At 40.7% G+C, this 26,634-nt stretch overlaps 1 protein-coding gene and 1 non-coding gene across 2 annotated transcripts in view; both read left to right on the top strand.

Annotated features, from left to right (window-relative positions):
• LOC124717132 (zinc finger protein 679-like) overlaps positions 1–26,634 on the top strand; it is a 190,818-nt gene that overhangs the window by 73,695 nt on the left and 90,489 nt on the right. Inside the window, exons 4-5 of the mRNA XM_047243871.1 lie at positions 1,372–1,434; positions 19,145–19,194. Of these exons, the coding sequence (XP_047099827.1) occupies positions 1,372–1,434; positions 19,145–19,194 (113 nt within the window). The remainder of the gene's footprint in view (positions 1–1,371; positions 1,435–19,144; positions 19,195–26,634) is intronic.
• Positions 24,325–24,397, top strand: Trnaa-cgc. Its single transcript has one exon. It is a non-coding gene; the product is annotated as a tRNA-Ala (tRNA).

The following is a 26,634-nucleotide window of genomic DNA, read 5'->3' as shown; positions in this document are numbered from 1 at the left end:
AGGAGGATATAAGCTGAAAATCAACAAAAGCAAAACAAAGATAATGGAATGTAGTCAAATTAAATCAGGCGATGCTTATGAGGGAATTGGATTAGGAAATGAGACACTTGAAGTAGTAGACAAGTTTTGCCATTTGGAAAGCAAAATAACTGATGATGGTAGAAGTAGAGAGGATATAAAATATAGACTGGCAATGGCAAGGAAAGCGTTTCTGAAGAAGAGAGATTTGTTAACATCAAGTATAGATTTAAGTGTCAGGAAGTCGTTTCTGAAAGTATTTGTATGGAGTGTAGCCATGTATGGAAGTGAAACATGGACGATAACTAGTTTGGACAAGAAGAGAATAGAAGCTTTCGAAATGTGGTGCTACAGAAGAATGCTGAAGATTAGATGGGTAGATCACATAACTAATGAGTAGGTATTGAATAGAATTGGGGAGAAGAGGAGCTTGTGGCACAACTTGACTAGAAGAAGGGATCGGTTGGTAGGACATGTTCTGAGGCATCAAGGGATCACCAATTTAGTATTGGAGGGCAGCGTGGAGGGTAAAAATCGTAGAGGGAGACTAAGAGATGAATACACTAAGCAGATTCAGAAGGACGTAGGTTGCAGTAGGTACTGGGAGATGAAGAAGCTTGCACAGGATAGGGTAGCATGGAGAGCTGCATCAAACCAGTCTCTGGACTGAAGACCACAACAATAAATTTTTAAAAGAAGGTTGTTCTAATATATCTTCCACAGATCCTGAGTGACATTAGTGTAATAGTTGTGGATGAGTTAAAAAATCTTAACCAAACAAAGTCATTGGGCAAAAAAAGTTTCTAATGAGATGGAGAGTGCATTGACATGGAACTAGACTTCTTATACCCACTCGATATACACTGTACAGCAATGGGAGCCCTAAATTATGCATCTACCAATCACAGCAGTAAGTTAAGAAAGGTTTTATATACTGTGCATTATTGAGAGTCGAACAACATCCCTTTTTCTGCATACTAAACTATAAGAAAGTATCAGTTAATAGGACACAGACTGAAACCTCAAGGAACAGTTAATTTGGTAAGGAAGGAAAGCATAGGTATGCCAAGGCTTGGCTGAAACAAGCGGGTTGAAATGAAAGTAAGTTGTGCTAATTATTCAGAGCTGAAGAGACTTGCACTGGATAGGCTGGTGTGGAGAGATGCATCAAAGTAGTCTTTAGACTGAAGACTATTAGTAAGTAGCTCAGTGTGAGTTTTCCCGATGTTTCTACTGTGGAAGCATAACTTCACTTTTATGTTGCAGAAATGTAAGCAGATAATTTATTTAGTTTCTTATCCATCTTTTGGTGCTCCTCTTAGTTGATGTGTAACTTTTGTTCTTTCTATACAGGAATCTCCGCCACAAGAAGAAACCATTTCTCTACCTGATGCAATACACACAAAAAAAGAACCTGTAAGTAATACAAACATACAAAAATTGCCTTATACTTTTGTAAATGTGAGATATTTGTTGCTCATGTGTATCATCAAGCAATAAACTCACAAACTGTCATGGAATGAATAGGCATTTGAAGTAATGTGTGCTTTTTTGGGAAGAAATAAATGGTAGTTCCTGTCTGTTGTGACATTTGTTATAAAACAAATAACTAGGCAGGAAATAAAACATTGGTTTGGATGAGGACTCAACCCAGATACCTTCCTTTTGCAGATAGTGCCCTTACCAACAGAGTCCCCCAAGCCTGCATCGAAGGTTACCTCACAGCTGCAGTTTGCCAGTGGCTTTCTCAGTTTCTTCCTTATTCTTCCATACATTAAAATAACGCCCTTTGTACTGGTCTTCTGTGTATTCTAGACAATCATGTCATGCAGATCATCTATAAGGTTTTATATTTGTCTCTTCTTTGGTACTATGATGAGAATAATTTCTGAAAATAACGTTTCAGGTTTTCAGTCTCTAAGTCCCTGTTGCACCTGATGATTTTAATAAATCCATAGATACTTCATTCACTGTTTCCCAATTCTTTGAGTTTGAATCATATACTGCTGGAAAACTTCATTTGCATTGCTGATAATTTTCATCATTGCAATCTACCCCCTGCACATCTTCAGTTAATGCCTTTACTTTTTACCTTTGAAATTTATGTCTGACTGTCCTGTGTAGAGCATCATTTACATAACAGATTCTTTACATATTTAACTAATCCTGATTTTCCTTTTTTGCAGTTCCTCTTAAATTAATTCTTTAACATCTTGCATTCTATGATGAGCAATCAGGAAGTAGTGCAACACATTTTTTTTTCCCTCTCTTGGCCAGCATTGGCTGATAAAATGCAGAATTTGTCATGGGACATGGTGGAATATCCCTGCTTCAACCACTATAGTTTCACAAAGTTCCAATAGGTGTCGGCGCTATATGTAGCCTTGGAAATGGTGTCTGTAATGGAGGTGCGTTCCAAGATGTCTACGGAGATCTGGCAGTGAACAAAAGCACAGTGAGTCATCGGGCAAGGTGTCTGTCAACATCACAAGAAGGTCGATCGGGCCTGTCCGATCGCGTACATGCCGGCCGGCCACACATGGATGTGATTCGTGCAGTTTTGCAATTTGTGGACATTATCATTCGAGGTGATTGACGGATCACAATTGAACACCTCACTGCTCAGTTGGACGTCTCTGGGGTACTCGAAGGTGTGTGTGCCCACTGGGTTACCAGGTGTTGCCTAACAGTGGATCATAAAGAGCAATGTAGGTCCATCATTGTGGAATTGCTCGAATGTTATAGGGCAGAGTGTGACAGTTTTTGTCAAACATCCTCATAGATAATGAAATACGGTATCATCACTTTGAACCAGAAACAAAACCACAATCCACGGAGTGGAACTACACTACCTCTCCTATGAAGAAAAAGTTCAAAGCTGCCCCCTCAGCCAGTAAACTCACAGGAGTGGTCTTCTGGGACTCCAAAGGGGTTAGGTTACTTTGTTTGAGGTCCTCTGTCTTGGTGCAACAATCAACTCTGGAGCGTATTGTGCTAACCTCAGAGAATAGGTAAAACAACTGTAGAATCTTCGTTGTCACAAAAATGCAAACAAACTTCTTTTCTATGTCAGTGGAAGGCCTCATACAAGCCTTTGTACCTGAGAGGAGCTAAAAAACTTTATTGGACTGTTCTTCCTCACCCACCCTACAGCCTGGATCTTACACCTTCTGATATCCATCTGGTTGGCCCAATGAAAGATGCACTCCACTGGAAACAGTAAGTAAATTTGGGGGAGTTACTGATGCAGCAAGACGTCGGCTCCCATGTCGACCGTTAGAGGGGTACCACGTGAGCATTCGGGCCGAGCATTCGGGCCTTCCCAGCAATGTGGCATAAGACTGTCGCATTCAGTGGAGATTATGTTGAAAAATAGGGTTTTTTAGCCAGAAGAGTGGAGAATAGTATGGTGTACTGGAATCCTGAACAAAACCAGCCTGCTCTTAGAAATAAATGTGTTATGTTACTAATTGAATGCCCCTCATAATATCGCCACTCCCTCTTCTTTTCTGCAGGCAGTGAGCTGCAATATTGTCCAAATAAAGCTCTTCTGTGTTGGCTATACCTGTTGTCATTACCCAGGGATTTATTACCTCCTCGTGTAAAATTGGTCCTCGTCGGGGAACCCGATGTAAAGTTCCTCCTTAAATTAAACATATTTGCTTCTGTCAGGCTCGGATATGGAACCTTTACAGAGAGAATGCGCTTTGTGAAACTGGCCGTGCAGTCTATTACAAATACTTGTCTCCTATACTTGCAAATATTTAAGTTTCTCAGTTTAAAACAGGGAAAGAATGACACTTTAAAATAATAACAGTATAGATCGATATTACTTCCTGTTATTATCTTTATGGCATGTAACAGATCTCCTATCAGTGCCTACACTCATCCTCTTTATATTAACTGTTAAGCTCATTTCACATTCGTGCTGAAGTAACCATTGCTGCTTGTATTTCCACATTAATTTAACAAATTACCACTGATCACAGGAGCCACTTCATTTCTGTTTTAACAGCAAATATATTCCATTAATTGAAGTTACAGCCCTACAACGACAATGGTATTTCGTCTACAGTATTCCTAAGTAATTTCGTGCATCTTTCCATTAATAAACACAATTGCTAAAATATTGTCACCCTACGAATCGATGTAATATTTTCAGCTCATAATCAGTCTTTAGCAAAATACTTCAGACAACTTGTGTGTGATGCGGCAGCATGGGGACGCTGCTAGCACTACACGTACAGTTCGTAAACACAAATGGAAGAGCACACTATAAACAAATCGCTGTTCATAAACATTTGACGGTTCTAACTTTGTAGGCTTTCCATGCGTAATAATTCTTGCTAACCTCTTCGAGTTTTCTGCTGGATCCTAAAATCGACACGATTCGATATTTCAGCAATTCACCTACCCACTCTCTTCAGGAGGATGTTGTTGTTGTCAAGACCCGCTGAAAACTGCTGAAGATGGCGCATCCCAAAAATATCGAATCGTGTCGATTTTAGGATCCGGCAGAAAACCCGAGAAGCCTATCGAGGACATTTGACAGTTCTGTTACTTGTGGGTACCACTCAGTCTTCCTGCACATACATCATTCCAAGTCGCATCATTGTCGACCTCTGTGCTGTCTTTTTCGCTTCTTCTCAAGTCTCTTCTTCCACTGTATAATACTTACATCTCCGTAAACATTTGGATAGGAACACGCTCTTACAGCTCTGCCTGTTCTTTCTCGCACAGGTCCTTGGCTGTGCAGTTTGTTGTATTCCACTCTCTTCTTGTTCCCCAAGGTAGTGTTATAGGCCCTTTGCTGTCCCTTATCTATATAAACGATTTGGCAGATAATCTGAGCAGCCCTCTTAGGTTGTTTGCAGATGACGCTGTCATTTATTGACTAATAAAGTCGTCAGGAGATCAAAACAAATTGCAAAAGATTTAGAAAAGATATCTGTATGATGTGAAAATTGGCAATTGACCCTAAATAATGAAAAGTGTGAGGTCAACCACATGAGTGCTAAAAGGAATCCATTAAACTTCAATTACACGATAAATCAGTCTAATCTAAAGGCTGTAAATTCAACTAAATACCTACAAATTACAATTATGAACAACGCAAATTGGAAGGAACACACAGAAAATGTGGGGAAGGCTAACCAAAAACTGCGTTTTATTGGCAGGACACGTAGAAAATTAACAGATCTACTAAGGAGGCTGCCTACACTACGCTTGTTCGTCCTCTTTTAGAATACTGCTGCACGGTGTGGGATCCTTAACAGATAGGACTGACGGAGTACATCGAAGAAGTTCAAAGAAGGGGTGGATAGCATTAAAACAAAGGTGTTTTTCATTGCAGTGGAATCTTCTCACGAAATTCCAATCACCAACTTCCACATCAGAATGCGAAAATGTTTTGTTGACACCGACCTACTCTGAGAGAAATGATCACCATGATAAAATATGGGAAATCAGAGCTTGTACAGAAAGACATAGGTGTTCATTCTTTCCGTGCACTATATGATATTGGAACAATAGAGAATTGTGAAGGTGGTTTGATGAACCATCTGCCAGGCACTTTAATGTGATTTGCAGAGTAACCATGTAGATGTAGATGTATCACTGTCTGTAGCGAGGTGACTTGTAATCATGTGCATTCGTGATGATAATTATGTCTTCCTTTGCTTCCTCTGCCCTCTGACTCATCTCGTTTCTCCTCTTTTTCAATACGTACAGATATTTGTTGTATCTGCTCTACAGTTTCAGTTTTTGTGCCAGTCAAATGACTAAAAACAGCACGCAGTCACTGTGTCACCCAGCATGCGCTGTGTCTTTCATTGAACAGTATTTCAAGATAGTATTTTATTTCTAATACTGTTTCCAAATATTAGGAGTACATTTTGTCGTATTTAGAATTGTATGGTCAGTTGAAAATCAAATTAAAATTCTCATGTTTCGTGCTTTTATATCAGTATTTTGCCAGGAGCATTGTCTTGATCTCTGTGTGCAACAGACTTCCTTTATCCTGCTTTGAAAGCAACATATGTTCAAGTTTCTTCTCACAATGTAATGGACTCTGCTTCTTTTCTCCTAAATCTTGTTTTCATTTTGTAACATTCTGCTCCAACTTCTCTGTAGCAGTAATCTTCGCATGCTCTGCTTGAACCTTCCACTTCAAAATATGTTGCTTAGCCATTGACAATACATTTGAATCCATACTGAGAATGTGTGTGTTCAATTCAGTACAATCATCATCTGTGCATGTGCTACTTGTTTCATCGTGTGAGATCACAGCAGAGGCATTCCGCATGACACAATAAGGCCAGAACCAGGTATTTCAGTAAACAAGGCAGTACCTGATGCATTCAGCTGTGGCTCCATTTATATTCAAGTCCTTGATTAGTTCCTCCTGTGATGCCTTTATCATGTTGAGTAGCATCAAGTCAACAGGGAATCAGCGATCTTAAAGTGGTTACTGCATTGATGATTTCAGCCGTAAATAGAAATATTAGAAAAGGTAGGAAGATTTTTCTGTTTAGCAAAAGTGACAAAAAGCAGATTACAGAGTACCTGACGGCTCAACACAAAAGTTTTGTCTCAAGTACAGATAGTGTTGAGGATCCGTGGACAAAGTTCAAAACCATCGTACAATATGCGTTAGATGAGTATGTGCCAAGCTAGGTCGTAAGAGATGGAAAAGAGCCGCCGTGGTACAACAACTGAGTTAGAAAACTGCTGCGGAAGCAAAGGGAACTTCACTGCAAACATAAACGTAGCCAAAGCCTTGCAGACAAACAAAAGTTACGCGAATCGAAATGTAGTGTGAGGAGGACTATGCGAGAGGCATTCAATGAATTCAAAAGTAAAGTTCTATGTACTGACTTGGCAGAAAATCCTAAGAAATTTTGGTCTTATGTCAAAGCAGTAGGTGGATCAAAACAATATGTCCAGACACTGTGTGACCAAAATGGTACTGAAACAGTGGCTGACAGACTAAAGGCCGAAATACTAAATGTCTTTTTCCAAAGCTGTTTCACAGAGGAAGACTGCACTGTAGTTCCTTCTCTAGATTGTCGCACAGATGGTAGATATCGAAATAGACGACACAGGGATAGAGAAACAATTAAAATCACTCAAAAGAGGAAAGGCTGCTGGACCTGATGGGATACCAGTTTGATTTTACACAGAGTACGCGAAGGAACTTGCCCCCCTTCTTGCAGCAGTGTACCGTAGGTCTCTAGAAGGGCGTAGCATTCCAAAGGATTGGAAAAGGGCACAGGTTATCCCTGTTTTTACGAAGGGACGTCGAACAGATGTGCAGAACTATAGACCTATATCTCTAACGTCGATCAGTTGTAGAACTTTGGAACATGTATTATGTTCGAGTATAATGACTTTTCTGGAGACTAGAAATCTACTCTGTAGGAATCAGCATGGGTTTTTATCGTGTGAAACCCAGCATGTGCTATTCGTCCACGAGACTCAGAGGGCCATAGACACGGGTTCACAGGTAGATGCCGTGTTTCTTGACTTCCGCAAGGCATTCGATACCGTTCCCCACAGTTGTTTAATGAACAAAGTAAGAGCATATTGACTATCAGACCAATTGTGTGATTGGATTGAAGAGTTCCTAGATAACAGAACGCAGCATGTCATTCTCAATGGAGAGAAGTCTTCCGAAGTAAGAGTGATTTCAGGTGAGCCACAGGGGAGTGACGTAGGACCGTTGCTATTCACAATATACATAAATGACCTTGTGGATGACATCGGAAGTTCACTGAGGCTTTTTGCGGATGATGCTGTGGTGTATCGAGAGGTTATAACAATGGAAAATTGTACTGAAATGCAGAAGGATCTGCAGCAAATTGACGCATGGTGCAGGGAATGGCAATTGAATCTCAATGTAGACAAGTGTAATGTGCTGCGAATACATAGAAAGAAAGATCCCTTATCATTTAGCTACAATATAGCAGGTCAGCAACTGGAAGGAGTTAATTCCATAAATTATCTGGGAGTACGCATTAGGAGTGATTTAAAATGGAATGATCATATAAAGTTGATCGTCGGTAAAGCAGATGCCAGACTGAGATTCATTGGAAGAATCCTAAGGAAATGCAATCTGAAAGCAAAGGAAGTAGGTTACAGTACACTTGTTCGCCCACTGTTTGAATACTGCTCAGCAGTGTGGGATCCGTACCAGATAGGGTTGATAGAAGAGAGAGAGAAGATCCAACGGAGAACAGCGCACTTCGTTACAGGATCATTTAGTAATCGCAAAAGCGTTACGGAGATGATAGATAAACTCCAGTGGAAGACTCTGCAGGAGAGACACTCAGTAGCTAGGTACGGGCTTTTGTTGAAGTTTTGAGAACATACCTTCACTGAGGAGTCAAGCAGTATATTGCTCCCTCCCATGTATATCTCGCAAAGAGACCATGAGGATAAAATCAGAGAGATTAGAGCCCGCACAGAGGCATGTCGACAATCTTTCTTTCCATGAACAATACGAGACTGGAATAGAAGGGAGAACCGATAGAGGTACTCAAGGTACCCTCCACCACACACCGTCAGGTGGCTTGCGGAGTATGGATGTAGATGTAGATGTAGATGTAGATGAAGTCATGTCCTCAGAATCTGTATCTTTGAATCCTGCACTACTGTTTTCTCACTATTTACCGAGCTTAGCTCCCACAACACTATCTACTGGTATTTGCCATTTTAATGATGATATTTTTACACTTGAAAATCAAAAGTACAAAACTCAAGCCCAACTAACTTGTTCCACAAAAAATTCATCACATGCCAAATAGTTCAAAAGTTCACCTACAGCAGCAATTCAAATTATGCAAAGTTGAAATTACTGTGACACATTTATTTCTGCGATTGTCGGTTGCTGTGCCGTAGTGTGGTGCTGAAAACTGCACTGCTCCCTGTGTATCATCCAGTTGGTTGCTTCAGATTACTACAGTCCGAGACGCTATGGGTGTTTGTATTTTACATACGATTTCCATGACTGTGACACACTTTTTTTACCCTCTCTGCAAATGGACTCATCACTCTTGTTCATTACTATTTCTCATTTTTATGTTCCAAATCTGTATTCTTCACTGAAAAGCACAGGTCCTCATGCGGTAAGCCAACTGTAAAAAAATGTCCCCGTAATGGTAACAACTGTAAAATTGGTCATTGTTATGAGAACCGATTGGAAAACTCCTCCCTAAATATTAACATATTTGCAGCTATTTGACTTGGGTATCGAAGCTTTACAGAGAGAACATACTTGATTACTAAATGAAACTGATCGCATAGCATAATACAAACACCTGTCTCTCATGCTTGCAGATATTACAGTTTATTAAATTTATAAAATGGGAAGAGTGTCACTTTGAAATAATAACAGTATAAATCATGTTACTTCATTTTGTCATCCTTTTCTCACATAACACACTTCCTAACAATGCCTAGGCTTATCCATTATTGCATTAACAGCTAAACTTATTTCACATTCGTGCTGAAGTAGTAATTGCCGCGTTGCATTTCCATCTGAATTTAACAGGTTATCACTGATCACAGAAGCTGTTTCCTATTTGTTTTTATCACAGTATGTTCCATAAACTGAAGTTTGCATCTAACAACTCCAATATTATTTTGTCTACAGTGTTTATAAAATATTCAATGCACCTTTATGCAAATAAACTGAATTACTAAAATACTATTAGTCTATGAGCCATGATATATTCAACTTCTTCAGACAATTTGTGTGTGACAAGGTTGCATGCAGCCACTCCATATGAAACTTGAATGACGATTCTTGTTCACGTGCATGTGTGTGACCAGTAGCTCTTGGCCATTTTTTATGATAAATAGCAAGACAGTTACCTCTCCAGGAAAAAGGTGCACTCGGTTTCGAAAGTTCCAGAAACCAGCAATTTGTAAGGAGTGTGATATACTATGTAATAACACCAAAGACAGCAGTACTCCTTACACATCTGTACGTTTCGTTTCACTCATCTTGCAGTGAACTGCCCACACTGATTTCACTTTAATTGGAAACCAGTGGTTACTTCCTCAAAGACTCTCCAGTACTTCTAAATCTTCCTTAATTTAGCAGTAACTTTCTCCGTAGTGTGCTTGACTATTGTACCTGTGAGAAATGTGCCAACAAGATTACAGCTTTCCAACTACAGAGATATATGTTGGAAAAGAGGTTACAAAAACATGAAAATCCATAGTTTATTTCAGTTTTGTTGCTATCACTTCTTGGACCATGGTACACACAAACTCCAAGATAGTAATTTACTAACTGTGAGCCCACCATCTGGAGTTCTACTTCCCCTCTTTTATTACACTTATTGGGAAGATACTGGGTAAGTTGTGAGCGCTCTTTTGATCCAAGATGACTCAGTTTTTGGCAATGAGTGTAGCGTTCTCAGAAAAAAAATTATTGGTCATATTGACCATCACATAAAATTTAGTACATGGAGTAAACTGTAGGATGTAGTTTTGAATTATTTATAGAATGTAACAATTTCAGTAGTAAATAAAATTTCATACTAAAACATTTGTGAGAAACAGCACATAAGTAATTACATCTATTGTCCGGTAACTGAAAATTGTTGGTTTTCTCATCAGTCCCATATTCAGAATTATTGTTATGAAAATTCATGTTTCTTCTACAAATCTCAGTGGTAGAAGAATTTTATGCTGGCAAGTACGTCTCTACTGTTCTCTTGTATTAATTTTGGTAGAAGAAAGATAGTGGTAGAAGAACTGACAGAAATTGGGATATGAGGAAAGGTGTTCCTACTTGACTTGGTGGAAGGAAATCCTGATGATGGTGAGGTGACACTGATAGAAATGTAAATTCATTTTCATACTATAGAGTTATATAATACGATACTGGAAACTCCTGAATGGCAAACGAATGATGTGAGCAGTAGACAGCCACCCACTATAATTTGAGGTGTTGAGTGTGTGCTCAACAAGCACTTAAGCAAGAAAGGAACTGTCTAAATTATAATGCTTTCACCATTTGACTATTATTACTTCTTTCTTGATACACTGTTGCAATTTCAGTTTTGTAGCCATTATCAAATGAGTTATTAGATACTTTTGACTTCACAGTACATGTCAGCACTATCCTATTCATCATGATTTGATCATACGAGGATTATCATGATAATGCCACTTATGTGGTCTGCCACAGTTGGAGGTCAGAAGTGAGCTCCATATATTAACTTGAAACTTGGTAGCAGGTGCTGTGATGTCATCCTCAAGCTCACTGTCTCCATGCACTTGGAAACTTGACTCACAAATCTGCCAACCACAGTTCATTACTGTAAACTCATTGCTTTAATGTTGTTGTGTATGAGCGGACCATAGAAGCATAAAAAGAATAGTGAGTGGACGAGTTTGCAAGTACGTATAACCAAGGACTGTGTGTGTGTGTGTGTGTGTGTGTGTGTGTGTGTGTGTGTGTGTGAGAGAGAGAGAGAGAGAGAGAGAGAGAGAGAGAGAGAGAGAGAGTTAGTTAGCTTGTTTGTTAGTTAGTTTAGAGTTTCCAAGCAACTCCCGTTTGTGGATTTTTTTTCTTTCTTCAGTGCACTATGCCCCTGGACTGGTGGTATTGTATTCTCGAGCAGTGTGATCTATTTGCTGATTTTTTACCCATATGAGTTTCTGCTGAAAGTGTGTGATGGACTTATATGAGAATTTTCTGGCCTCAGCAGCCAGAGACTGTGGTAATGCGTATGTGAGCTGTGTTTGCTTTTTGGCCGAAAGCTTCCTTGCTGCCAGTCCGCTATATGGAGCACTGATATTGCAGCGGATCCTCGATTTCTATGGTATACAACTCTCAACATTAGATGGGTACTCACTCAGTTTCTGGTTTCTAGCTACAATACTGTGGTGACTCCTTCCATTGCCTCCATATTTAGCAGCAAACAATGGGCTGTGTAGACAAGAAACCAGCCCTCTAACCCCGTCGCCAGTTACTTCCGCCAGAGGGAGAACTTAGACTACAACGCTTTATTGACACGAGGCACTCTGAACCGTCACTTGAGTAGTCTCTTGTTCCATTCCGATATGGCAACATCCCTGGCCGTGCACTCGGCAGCTCACCCGCGCAGTGCCACGTGGCTCAATGTCCACTGCACTTCGCTGTGGCATGTGCAAACTGCAGAATTTTTATTCTGCACTTGTCGTCATTGTTCTGTCACAGTCCATTTAACTAGAAGAGTGTTACTGCATTTTCTGTGCCTTCGCAAGCTGTGTCTCTTCTGGGTGCTTCTGTTGACTACAGGTGTACAAAGCCTCATGCCAGATGCCTGGTTCATCTTCCCAGTACCATCAATTGGGATATGCATGCAGTGTAGTGCAAATAGTGCAGTGAAATGCATTGCGTACCTGGACTACCAGGCTAATTCTATACTATTATATCCCCAGCTGTTTTTGCACCCTTTTGTTGTCAAGCATGCAATTGAAGTGGTTTTCCCACACTGCCAGACGATGCCGAACAAAGGTCGTAAGTCATTTGTGGTCTGCCCTGTGCAGACCCTCCTCCATTAAGAGGTGTTAGCTCATTTTGAATATTACTGTAGTCATTAGGTTTTGTGTTAATATGTTAGCACCAGCCTTCACAGCTCTTCCAGCACACTCCGTCATTTATTGCCATTTTTTGGAACTAGAATACAGCTTAGGCATGTACGCTCCTTAGATGTATAGAAAGGAACATAAATCATTCTGTCAGTACCACCTGAAGGTACTGCATAGACTGTCAAAAAATTTACTTTAGGAGACCTTATAAGTAGCATTAACATGATAATCCCTGTACTGTTTGATCAAATTTGAGTACGATGATCTTGCCATGGTGTTTTTTTTTTTTTTTTTTTTTTTTTTTTTGTGTGGGGGGATATTATTTGTTGGATATGGTCTCTGTTGTCCCCTACAGTTTTTACCCATTAAGCACCATGTAAGTTATTCCTTGATGTCTTAATATGTGTCCTATTATCCTGTCCTTTCTTCTTGTCAGTGTTTTTTCACGTGTTCCTCTTCCTGGCTGATTCTTTAGAAAATCGCCTCATTCCTCATGTAATTAGTCCACCTAATTTTCAGCATCCTTCTGAAGCACCACATCTCACATATTGATTCTCTACTTTCCTGGTTTGCCTGGCATCTGTGACTCAGTTTCATATAATTCTGTGCTCCATATGTACATTCTCATAAATATTCCTGAAATTCAAGATGATGTTTGATTTGTGTAGACTTCTTTTGGCTAACAATGCCCTCTTTGCCTGTGCTAGTCTGCTCTTCCAGCACACTTCATGTTCTTCATCATCCCCAGTTTCAATGTTAAGTTCATCACTGATCTTATTCCTGCTACATCTCATCATTTTTGTCTTTCTTCAATTTATTCTCAATTCATTGAGTGTCAGACTGTTCATTCCAGTCAACAGGTCATGCAGTTGTTCCGCACTTTCACTGATGGCATGTACTCTGACATGAAATGTAATTAATTTTGAAAGGGTGATTATGAATCGCTTGACAGGGAAGCATAAGAACAAGGGAACTCACAAGCCAAGACCTGCTATACATATTCCACAAGCACATCCTTTAATATTCCCATCACATGCATATCCCTATCAGTCATATCATATATCAGCCCTACTACAACTTCTTGGCAGCTTTTTATGAGGGCATGACTACCAACCAGCTGTCCAGTCCACTGAATGACCATCACCAAACTGTGGCCAAGACCACAGTTGATCAATAAAGTTAGAACATGCTGCCAGACATACACTCCTGGAAATTGAAATAAGAACACCGTGAATTCATTGTCCCAGGAAGGGGAAACTTTATTGACACATTCCTGGGGTCAGATACATCACATGATCACACTGACAGAACCACAGGCACATAGACACAGGCAACAGAGCATGTACAATGTCGGCACTAGTACAGTGTATATCCACCTTTCGCAGCAATGCAGGCTGCTATTCTCCCATGGAGACGATCGTAGAGATGCTGGATGTAGTCCTGTGGAACGGCTTGCCATGCCATTTCCACCTGGCGCCTCAGTTGGACCAGCGTTCGTGCTGGACGTGCAGACCGCGTGAGACGACGCTTCATCCAGTCCCAAACATGCTCAATGGGGGACAGATCCGGAGATCTTGCTGGCCAGGGTAGTTGACTTACACCTTCTAGAGCACGTTGGGTGGCACGGGATACATGCGGACGTGCATTGTCCTGTTGGAACAGCAAGTTCCCTTGCCGGTCTAGGAATGGTAGAACGATGGGTTCGATGACGGTTTGGATGTACCGTGCACTATTCAGTGTCCCCTCGACGATCACCGGTGGTGTACGGCCAGTGTAGGAGATCGCTCCCCACACCATGATGCCGGGTGTTGGCCCTGTGTGCCTCGGTCGTATGCAGTCCTGATTGTGGCGCTCACCTGCACGGCGCCAAACACGCATACGACCATCATTGGCACCAAGGCAGAAGCGACTCTCATCGCTGAAGACGACACGTCTCCATTCATCCCTCCATTCACGCCTGTCGCGACACCACTGGAGGCGGGCTGCACGATGTTGGGGCGTGAGCGGAAGACGGCCTAATGGTGTGCGGGACCGTAGCCCAGCTTGATGGAGACGGTTGCGAATGGTCCTCGCCGATACCCCAGGAGCAACAGTGTCCCTAATTTGCTGGGAAGTTGCGGTGCGGTCCCCTACGGCACTGCGTAGGATCCTACGGTCTTGGCGTGCATCCGTGCGTCGCTGCGGTCCGGTCCCAGGTCGACGGGCACGTGCACCTTCCGCCGACCACTGGTGACAACATCGATGTACTGTGGAGACCTCACGCCCCACGTGTTGAGCAATTCGGCGGTACGTCCACCCGGCCTCCCGCATGCCCACTATACGCCCTTGCTCAAAGTCCGTCAACTGCACATACGGTTCACGTCCACGCTGTCGCGGCATGCTACCAGTGTTAAAGACTGCGATGGAGCTCCATATGCCACGGCAAACTGGCTGACACTGATGGCGGCGGTGCACAAATGCTGCGCAGCTAGCGCCATTCGACGGCCAACACCGCGGTTCCTGGTGTGTCCGCTGTGCCGTGCGTGTGATCATTGCTTGTACAGCCCTCTCGCAGTGTCCGGAGCAAGTATGGTGGGTCTGACACACCGGTGTCAATGTGTTCTTTTTTCCATTTCCAGGAGTGTAATATGCTTGCATCCAAAGGCTATTCACAACCTGTGCCATCTAGATACTCTCCTCCAAAACAGCTTTTCCTAATAGCATAGATGGTCATTGTCCTCAGAACATATCATCTGTACTCACAACAAAACTAGTCTCAATTTACATTAGCCCCTCTCCTATATGTCAGACACTGCATCGAAGTGAACAGAAAAGAAGGCAGTACTCACTATTTTTGAAGTGTCGTTGAACATTCTATTCACATTTGGTCACTGCATCTGCACAGTTGTCATAATATGTTGTCATTGTTTGCTGCTTCCTGTTTGGGGAGCTGACGGATATTTCAGTGAGAGAGGAGCTCGGAAAAGAGTTTCCTCTGTGAATTGTGAAGTAAGGAAATGAGTGTTGCTATGGAGTAGCACTTGAGAAACTTATAAGGGTCAGTTAACTTCAGAATATGTGCAAGATAGTGAGTGTTGTTTTATGCATGAGGAACAGGTGCAGAACATGAAGAGTCATGTCTTCTTCTGATTCCAAGAGCATAACATTTGATGGTGAAAGTATTAGTCGGAATCAGATTCTAATACAGTATTTCTGTACATTGTCTTCTTTAGTGATTGCTCACTTGATGGCACAGTAGGAAAAGATTGCACTACGATCTGACTGAGGTGACTGGCATAGAGATACGGTCCCTCACCAATTACAGGGTAATGCATAGCCTGTTATAGCCATGGGAGGTGATGTCTGATGTACTCACATCATGTCACCACAGGTCATCAGTTAATTGCAGAAATTGTGCAGTCGGTGTTACTGACATGGTATGGTCTCCGAGCTTCAACCACAAAACCAGCTGCTTCATGCATTGTTAGGTAACACTTATTGGGCCCCTTGAGGTGATGTTGCTGGTCCCAAACAAGCTGGTACATTGTCCAATAGACATGACAGATCTCTTAATGTAGTTTACCACTTTCTTATCCCCAGCTGTCACTTCATTTAAATGACAAGTGATTTCTGCTACTGTAAATGAATTTCTTTCATATGGTTATCTGACATTGTCACTGAAAGCATTAGACGATCTTCTATATTGGAGAGACTAGTATCCTATTAGAGCATTTTACTGCCTAGAGTGGCTGGTCTTTTTTCTTTTTTTCTTCATAGATAACCAATTTCAGCCAGTTCGGTGGCCATCTTCAGAATCCCAGAACTTGCAACATATTAGACATGGAATAGAGAACTTAAGCACTCTTACATAGTTCTGGAAAAGTCCCCGAATCCCACATGTATGATGATCTTATACTTCCTGAGACAATAACTAGAAGCAGTGTAACACACCATGCTGAATGACACGGAAACCAGTTGAAGTTTGCCTGGCACACCTACCGTGTTCAGTGGAGCCGTCGACAAGGTCATTCGTTCCAGTGGCTGCAGCGAGGGCAGTCCTCAATTGCAATGACTCCTTGGTCATATTCCTTAGAGTGTTTGACAGCAAAAATTAGTCATCACGTAGTGCGGTAGCCCGTGACTGAATTTTATGGTTTGTAAACATATAGTTAGAAATTACGTCAGTGGTCTATGAACAGTGACAGGAAGAATATACATTACCACTCAGCCTCTTTCCGATTTTGCCTTGTTTCCAATTTGCCAGTTGTCTACCACTGCAATCTGTTTGGTAAACAAAGTCACATCTATGATGTTTATATACAGAATGAAGTGACATAAAAATTTGTACAGAGGCTGGGATTCGAACCCTGTTCTCCTCCTCACTAGGCAGATGCTCTGACTACTGTGCCACCCTGGCACAAAGGCTGTGCACAACAGCATGGGCTGCCCTAGCATGCCTGCTTCCTCAATTCAAATTCCCATTCACATCTCAGCCTGCTTTGGTATTCCCTCGAAACTCAAACAGCGTTACAGAGTCTCTCCAAATGTACTGGAATAGCACCTCGGCATCGAACAAAATGGGGGATCCTGTAGAAACCCAGGAATAGGTGCATTAATCAAATGAAACTGTGTAAACAGGTTGATGCATGAAGATCTGCAAATATTTTGATACATTATTCTACAAGTAAACCTAAAGAAAAAAGTTCGTATATACATGGGTCTGCAAATGTTTACTTACAATGTTATGGCTAATAAAAGATTTTGCCTGAAATTCAACAACTTTGTTAATATGAAGCCATTGCAAAACTGTACGAGGTTAAAGTAAAGCATGATTTCCATTTATTTTGTTGTTATTGGTCTGGCGAATCTATAAAACATGTCCCAGATGTGTACCTGCAGTAATTTTCCACAACATCCAGAGAGACAAGGATTATTATATAAGTACATTTGTTTGCTTTCCATTAATAATGTAGAAACTTTTATGTCATTGTTGGCAACATTTTTGAACATTTATTGTGAATGTATTGTGAAATTGTATGTACACTGTACAACTTCCTTAACACTGAACTTAGTTTTTTCTGGTTTAGCATGAATTCACTTGTGCTATGGTATTAATAAAAGCAGATTATTTGATGCCCTCGTACAGTTTCATTTAACGTTACTACCATTATTTTTTCCAAAATTAAATTCTCTACAACTTTTGTTGAAAACTTTGTTCAGTTATCTGGAATTTAAAAAACAAATTGGCCAAGTAGTTAATAAATTAAAAATTTTATGAAATTACGTCTTTGCTTCTCTGGATGTTCTGGTAAACTACTGCAGATACACGTCTTGGACATGTTTTATTAGATTCACCAGATCAATAACAATAAAACAAATGGGAATCGCGCTTTATTTTAACCTCATATGGTTTTGCGATGGCTGATATTACTGATATTATGTAGATTAGATTAGATTCAGTTTTTGTTCCATAGACCCAAAAATGAGATGATTCTTGTGTATGTGGAACAAGTCAGAGAGTATAACTTAAAATACATAAAACATTTGAATATAATACTCACTCCCCTGATCATTTGTCAGAAGATTATCAAAATAGGAAATACATTACAGTAAACTGCAACTGCTAATATTTACAGAATTAATACACTCTCAGAATGAAACATAGTTGTACACATTTAATAAATTTATCACACACAAAATACCTAATCTTCACTGTTGCGCCCAAGCGCTGTCAAAACTGAAATTTAACAGATTTTTTACTTAAGCTGCTCTAACAGTCCCTATTAAGATATTCATCTGTTGAGTAGGAGGAGTTGCCTATCAAAAGGTCTTTCAAACACTGTTTAAACTGTGCTTTATATGAAACCAAGTTTTTTAATATTTGCTAGCAATTTATTGAAAATGTGTGTTTCTGAATATTGAACTTCTTTTTGGACTAAGGTAAGTGATTTTAGGTCTTCATGTACATTGTTTTTAAATGCAAATACAGACTTGCTTAGGCGCTTCAGGAATCCTTCCCAGCTAAATTTATTATCGAGTTATAATCCCAGAAATTTCACACTGTCAGCTTCTTTAATGTGCATGTCTTCATATGTTATACATGTGCTAGAAGGAAATCTGTTATAGGTTCTGAAATGCCTATAGTGGGTCTTTTCAAAGTTTAGTGACAGTGTATTAGCTTTAAACCATTTATGTATGTCAGTAAAAATTTGATTAGCAGCCATTTCTAAATCTGTACTTGACTTTCTACTTATTGCAATGTTTTTATCGTCTGCAAAGAAAACATCTGGCAAAATGACTTTTTCTGTCAGTTTCACATTTTTGTGCCAACATGGGTAATCAGCTGGCTTTACTTTCAGTTCCTCCCAAATGTTATTGGGGTCATTATAAAAGAGATGACATTCTTTGGCATTTCTTAAAATTTTATTTCATGTGTCTGAGGGAATAGCATTTTATTAGCTTTATGATTTGTCCAAGTTTCGGTGCTGTATAGTAGAATTTGATCTTTTGTTGTTGTTGTTGTTGTTGTTGTTGTTGTTGATCTTCTAAATTCTTTCAGGAACTCCAAAAGGAAGTAGAGGCAACAAGTTGTGGCATTGAACCAAGAAGGTATTGTGCATTTTTTTGCTGTCATTGTTTACAATTTTGAGCACTCTTGCTTTTAATTTTGAGCACTCTTGCTTTTGTATCCAGCTTCTTGTTGAGGCAGTGTACTGCAGTGTTTTAGAATAATGGCCCTGGTTTTAAGCCATGTCATTGCTAAGCAAATCATTTCTTATCTCATTTAAGTCAGTATTACATGGCACACCTTTCGTATGTAAGTCTGCACCAGCGTTTCAAGGGTACACACTCAGAACTGCAGACTTGTTTATGCTGTTGAGTGTGAAAGTTGATAGTTTTGAAAAGTTACTATTTACTCATATCGAAACTTCTGAGAGGTCTAGGTTTGTATTTATTAGCAGTTATTGTTGCCTTGTGCAGCTAGAATGAAATTAAGTTATGATTATACAGAATTAAGGACTAAAGTGTTTGTATTATGATGTTCGGATAAAAGCAAATGATTGGGTTTACATTTCAAAGTATTTTGGACATGGAGGTCACAGTTTATATTTCACAGCATTTTGGATTTGGAGGACACAGTTATCTACGCAGCACTCGCCATGACAGTGGCTGCCGTAGTTGAAGGGCTGAATGATGATGTAATGCCAGGAGTAGGACTTAGGTTTGACCCTGGCTGGGTAGAAGAGGGGACGACAGGGACACATGCCCTTTTAATGACCTCATTTGTTAAGAGTACAACTAGATGATATTTTATTTATTCATGTCAGAAGTACCGGGACTCAGACTGTGCTGATTTAAAAATATACATATTTGTATACATGAGTAATTAAAAGACATATAAATGTAATAAAATGAACACACATGAAAAAAGAGTAAGAAATCAATATTTACATAATACACACAGGAGTAAGAAATCAATTTTTACATAATAAACACATGTACACTAGTTGTGTCCAATATTTGGCAACATTGACTGCATTGCTATAAGCCAAGGCCAGTTCCAGTCCTGTACAAGAGTATGGGCAGAGATGACACTTCAGGAGATGGCTTGTAGTTTGTTCATCTCCACATTCACACAGTGTGTCTCCACCTTGTGCGATGCCCCATTTCTTCAAGTTGTCCTTCATTCTTGCAATGCCGGAGTGCAGTTTGTTCGAGGACTTCCATGTACACCATCCTTCTTATTAGTGACTGGGTGACAGAGTTTTTTCAATTATGTCTCACTCTGGATGGACAGGATGTCTTTTTTTTCCACAGTTCAATCCTGGGTATACTTAGGTCTCTGTCAATTGGAACAGAAGACTGTAGTAAGTTCTTCCTGGACTTCAATCAAGGAGATGGTGGCTGATGTTCGTGCAAGGGATGGGCTGGGTTATTGCACACCTTTTTCGTCTCATTGCTAGCAGCTGTCTCACATCTAATATCGGTTGGGGCTATACCTGCAGGTGTATACAGCTTCTGTATTGGTGCGGGCTTCAGACAGCCTGTGATCAGGCTGCAGGTTTCATTCATGGCGGTGTCCACTTTTTTTGCATGTGCAGAATTGTACCACACTGGAGCAGCATATTCGGCAGGGGAGTAGCAGAATACCAGGGTAGTTGTTCTTACTGTCTGGGTGTGGGCACCCCATGCAGAACCAGTCACCTTGTGCGGTAGGCAATTTCGCAATGAAACTTTGGCTTGATGTAGTGTGCCTTGAAGGTCAGGGAGCAGTCCAGGGTAACACCAAGGTAAACTGGAGCACTGCAGTGTTCCAACTCCTTTCCATTCACCGAGCAAGGTGGCGCAGTGGTTAGCACACTGGACTCGCATTCAGGAGGACGACGGTTCAATCCCGTCTCCAGCCATCCTGATTTAGGTTTTCCGTGATTTCCCTAAATCGTTGAGGCAAATGCCGGGATGGTTCCTTTCAAAGGGCACGGCCGATTTCCTTCCCCATCCTTCCCTAACCTGAGCTCAAGCTCCGTCTCTAATGACCTCGTTGTCGACGGGACGTTAAACAACACTAACCTAACCTAACCTTTCCATTCCAGTTCACGTGCAGCTGTCGAGAAGCTTCTCTGTTCTTCAGATGAAAAGCACATGTTTTAGTTTTTGATGGGTTTGGTTTCCTCATAATATTCTGAGAGAATCTTCAGAGCAGCAGTGAGATTTTATTCTACTGTCTCAAAATTCTTACCCTGAGTTTCCAAGCTGAGGTTGTCTGCATACGTGTGGAGAGGAAGTGGTTAGCCATTGGTGTAGATATGAAACAGCATTGGTGCTAAGACAGTGCCTTGTGGAAGCCCACTCTTTTGTATTCTCCATCTGCTCCACCTGCCTTGAAATTCTACAAAGAAATGTCGGTTTGCAACAGGGTGGCAACGATTTGCGTAAGCCTGAAGTCCACGGTAAGGTCGTAAATTTTCCTTAGGATGATTTGATGTTGTACAGTGTCGTACGCTGAAGAGAGATCGACAAAGGCCACTCCAGTGAATTTTCGAGCTGAAAACCATCTTCTATGTGCTTTGTCAGGTTAAGGGCCTGTGTACCTACTGGATGATCAGTAATTGTAATAAATGTTCGTGGAGCAAAAAATATTGGCCGAGTCTAGTGATAGTTTTACAGAAAAATAGCAATCACAAAGCGGTTACTGCATCGATGATTTCAGCTGTAAATAGAAATATTAAAAAAGGTAGGAAGATTTTTCTGTTTAGCAAAAGTGACAAAAAGCAGATTGCAGAGTACCTGACAGCTCAACACAAAAGTTTTGTCTCAAGTACAGATAGTGTTGAGGATCCGTGGACAAAGTTCAGAACCATCGTACAATATGCGTTAGATGAGTATGTGCCAAGCAAGATCATAAGAGATGGAAAAGAGCCACCGTGGTACAACAACTGTGTTTGAAAACTGCTGCGGAAGCAAAGGGAACTTCACTGCAAACATAAACATAGCCAAAGCCTTGCGGACAAACAAAAATTATGCGAAGCGAAATGTAGTGTGAGGAGGGCTATACGAGAGGCGCTCAATAAATTCGAAAGTAAAGTTCTATGTACTGACTTGGCAGAAAATCCTAAGAAATTTTGGTCTTATGTCAAAGCGGTAGGTGGATTAAAACAGAATGTCCAGACACTCTGTGACCAAAATGGTACTGAAACAGAGGATGACAGACTAAAGGCCGAAATACTAAATGTCTTTTTCCAGAGCTGTTTCACAGAGGAAGACTGCACTGTAGTTCCTTCTCTAGATTGTCGCACAGATGACAGAATGGTAGATATTGAAATAGACGACAGACGGATAGAGAAACAATTAAAATCGCTCAAAAAAGGAAAGGCCGCTGGACCTGATGGGATACCAGTTCGATTTTACACAGAGTACGCGAAGGAACTTGCCCCCCTCCTTGCAGCGGTGTACCGTAGGTCGTGAGAAGAGCGTAGCGTTCCAAAGGATTGGACAAGGGCACAGGTCTTCCCCATTTTCAAGAAAGGACGACGAACAGATGTGCAGAACTATAGACATATATCTCTAACGTCAATCAGTTGTAGAATTTTGGAACATGTATTATGTTTGAGTACAATGACTTTTCTGGAGACTAGAAATCTACTCTGTAGGAATCAGCATGGGTTTTGAAAAAGGCGTTCGTGTGAAACCCAGCTCGCGCTATTTGTTCACGAGACTCAGAGGGCCATAGACACGGGTTCACAGGTAGATGCCGTGTTTCTTGACTTCCGCAAGGCATTCGATACAGTTCCCCACAGTTGTTTAATGAACAAAGTAAGAGCATATTGACTATCAGACCAATTGTGTGATTGGATTGAAGAGTTCCTAGATAACGGAACGCAGCATGTCATTCTCAATGGAGAGAAGTCTTCCGAAGAAAGAGTGATTTCAGGTGAGCTGCAGGAGAGTGTCGTAGGACCGTTGCTATTCACAATATACATAAATGACCTTGTGGATGACATCGGAAGTTCACTGAGGCTTTTTGCAGATGATGCTGTGGTGTATCGAGAGGTTGTAACAATGGAAAATTGTACTGAAATGCAGAAGGATCTGCAGCAAATTGACGCATGGTGCAGGGAATGGCAATTGAATCTCAATGTAGACAAGTGTAATGTGCTGCGAATACATAGAAAGATAGATCCCTTATCATTTAGCTACAAAATAGCAGGTCAGCAACTGGAAGCAGTTAATTCCATAAATTATCTGGGAGTGCGCATTAGGAGTGATTTAAAATGGAATGATCATATAAAGTTGATCGTTGGAAATTCCGAAGGAAATGCAATCCGAAAACAAACGAAGTAGGTTACAGTACGCTTGTTCACCCACTGCTTGAATACTGCTCAGCAGCGTGGGAACCATACCAGATAGGGTTGATAGAAGAGATAGTGAAGATCCAAGGGAGAGCAGCGCACTTTGTTACAGGATCGTTTAGTAATCGCGAAAGCGTTACGGAGATGATAGATAAACTCCAGTGGAAGACTCTGCAGGAGAGACGCTCAATATCTCGGTATGGGCTTTTGTTAAAGTTTCGAGAACATACCTTCACCGAAGAGTCAAGCAGTATATTGCTCCCTCCTATGTATATCTCGCGAAGAGACCATGGGGATAAAATCAGAGAGATTAGAGCCCACACAGAAGCATACCGACAGTCCTTCTTTCCACGAACAATACGAGACTGGAATAGAAGGGAGAACTGATAGAGGTACTCAAGGTACCATCCGCCACACACTGTCAGGTGGCTTGCGGAGTATGGATGTAGATGTGGATGTGGAAAATTACTCATCTGATTTTTGAGGATCTTCTTTGACCCATTGCTTGAATTTCTTCTGTCTGGAAACCAGATTCTCTTGTAGACCTGGAAACCTTATAGGTCGACATGTTTCTTTAAATAACATAGATGACAAACTGATTCATATGTAATTTTCATTTCTAATAGACTAGATGCCTTGCTGTCATCAAATACAATGTCCACTCAGCGAAATGTATTCCATTTGTATGCAACTCCAAAAAAATCTTTACACCTCTCCTTCCTTCCCGCCAGACAACATAGAACCAACTCACAGTTAACATCGTTTCAAAGTACCTCAGTAAATGTATAGTCATACTAAGATCTAAACCAAGAATATTAAATCAAAAGTAATTTACAGAAAATGGAATTGACTCAACATCACAATAGAACAATTATGACAACATATACCGAGCGAGGTGGTGCAGTGGTTAGCACACTGGACTCGCATTCGGGAGGACGACGGTTCAATCCCGTCTCCAGCCATCCTGATTTAGGTTTTCCGTGATTTCCCTAAATCGTTTCAGGCAAATGCCAGCATGGTTCCTTTGAAAGGGCACGGCCGATTTCCTTCCCAATCCTTCCCTAACCCGAGCTTGCGCTCCGTCTCTAATGACCTCATTGTCGACGGGACGTTAATCACTAACTACCACCACAACATATATTTTCATAAACAAAAATTTATCTTTTTGTAGTACAGTAATTTTATGAAATTTTTTTTTTTTTTTTTTTTTTTTTTTTTTTTTTTTTTTTTTTTTTAAAAAAAATCATCATAGGGATTAATTGTGTTAGCGTGACATATTATACAGTCGGAGTTTAAAACATTTAAAATAAGATCGAGAAAAGGATAAGATTGTAAATTTGAGAATATACGTGGTCCAAACGGCCTATTGCACATTACACCCTGTTAAAGAAGAAGTTGAGGCCTGAAGCCCAGATGAATTTAGGAACTTCATAAGAATGGATTGTCTTGTTTGTGACAAGCTGCTATCAGTTTATATGACGGTATTTGTGCACATGACACGGTAATGAGGAAAGCACTACACACTCAGATTATGCACTTTCATTGTGCCTGTGCCACCAATCTCTCCCTTTTTCAGAAAAAGTGCAGTAGTGTGTCTGCAAAGAACAGTTCTCTCTGGTTATGGCTGACGCAATTGCTCTGAATCTTGTGACTATTCTGTCAATGTTATATTTAATGGCATGCTGAAGTAATACAAAAGATGCAATCAAATCATACACATGTGGTGTTTTTACAAATTAAGGTGATACCTATTCATGTCAAAAGTAAAATTATATGCACATTTATGTAAAACATATAAACTCAGAATCAAACTTTTGTAGACGTACCTTATTATGGTACAGTGTATCTAGGGTCTTCCCTTGCTGTATGCCCTAAAGAGCACACTTGCGCTTTCTTTGTCCCTTTCCTTTTCCATATGGCAACACCACAGTAAACTTAGCTGCAATAAATGATTCAAACCATTGCAAATAATATAAGCACCTTTGCTGTTGGTGGCTTGGTTACTGTTGTTATTTACAGTTGTTTAGTTTCTTTGCTCTGCATTTCTATGCTTGTACAATAAAGTTCGTTACCGAATACTGAATGATATTTACTGTGAAAGTAAAAATAAATTAGCATTCCCATAGTGGTAAACCTGAAAAATGAAAAGAAGCAAAGGATAACAAGGAAATGTATCATCAAAAACAGTGGATCCATTGATGGATGTACCGGAAACAGAAATCAGAACAAAATAAGACTTACCACTTGACCCTGGATCACCATCCACGACTCTTAATTTGTTGCAAAATATGCAAGAAGGGAGTATGTATGTGCAACATGGAAATGTTAAGCTTCCCGCTTTCTCGGTTGACGTAACTTCTGTTTGTTTTTGGCCAGTCAAATGCATATTTCAACAGCATGTTTGGTAACACAGATAGATTTTATATTGTGGTTTCACATCTAGATTTAGGAGTGATGAGGAAACTGAAGAAATATTGTCACAACCAAGTTACAATGCACTAAAAGAATCCCTCGTACTGCATGACACACTGTCACCAGAATGATGGTTAAAAAAGATTTTTGCATATGAAAACATGGGCAACTACTCAGAACTTTACATACATTAGTAAGGCCAGAACTTCTACCTAGACAGTCTTTACACATATTGTGGCTTCAGCCACCATCGACGTCATCCTTGCACACGTGCCATAGTGAGACTTAGCAAAGAAGGCAAACGCCATTTTAAACAGTTTAAGTGAGGCTTCAGCATGTGCAAAACTGAGCAACAGCCAAGACAAGGATGCTGGAACAGGCGAGGAAGTGGAAGCTGACATCACTGTTCCTAATGCACACAAATACCAGTAGAACACACCAGATGAGCCCACCATGGAGCACCTAGCAACGTAAGTGGCTGAACTAAAAGTATGGATAGCCATACACTGACAGCAACTATAAGGGTCACAGTCTGAAAAAGAGGAAGACTGCCATGACAAGACTCATCGGAACAGTGGTGCTGTTATCACAGTGGTTTCGGCATCTCAGCAAATTATTGCACTCAACCCTGCAATAACCCAAATTTCAAAAACGGGTGCTAAAGGGTGCTAAGGTCTGTTGGCAACAGCACAAGTGCCCAGAGTGAAGATAAGCAAACGCCACGTTAGCAGCAGTCAGCCAGTCACACTGTTTATACGGGACCAGTTATCAGGTGACAAGTTTCCTA

The sequence above is a fragment of the Schistocerca piceifrons genome, chromosome 9, assembly GCF_021461385.2.
Source record: "Schistocerca piceifrons isolate TAMUIC-IGC-003096 chromosome 9, iqSchPice1.1, whole genome shotgun sequence".
Classification (NCBI taxonomy): domain Eukaryota; kingdom Metazoa; phylum Arthropoda; class Insecta; order Orthoptera; family Acrididae; genus Schistocerca; species Schistocerca piceifrons.
Note: the sequence above shows the minus strand (reverse complement) of the source record. Positions and strands in the feature narration are given on the sequence as shown.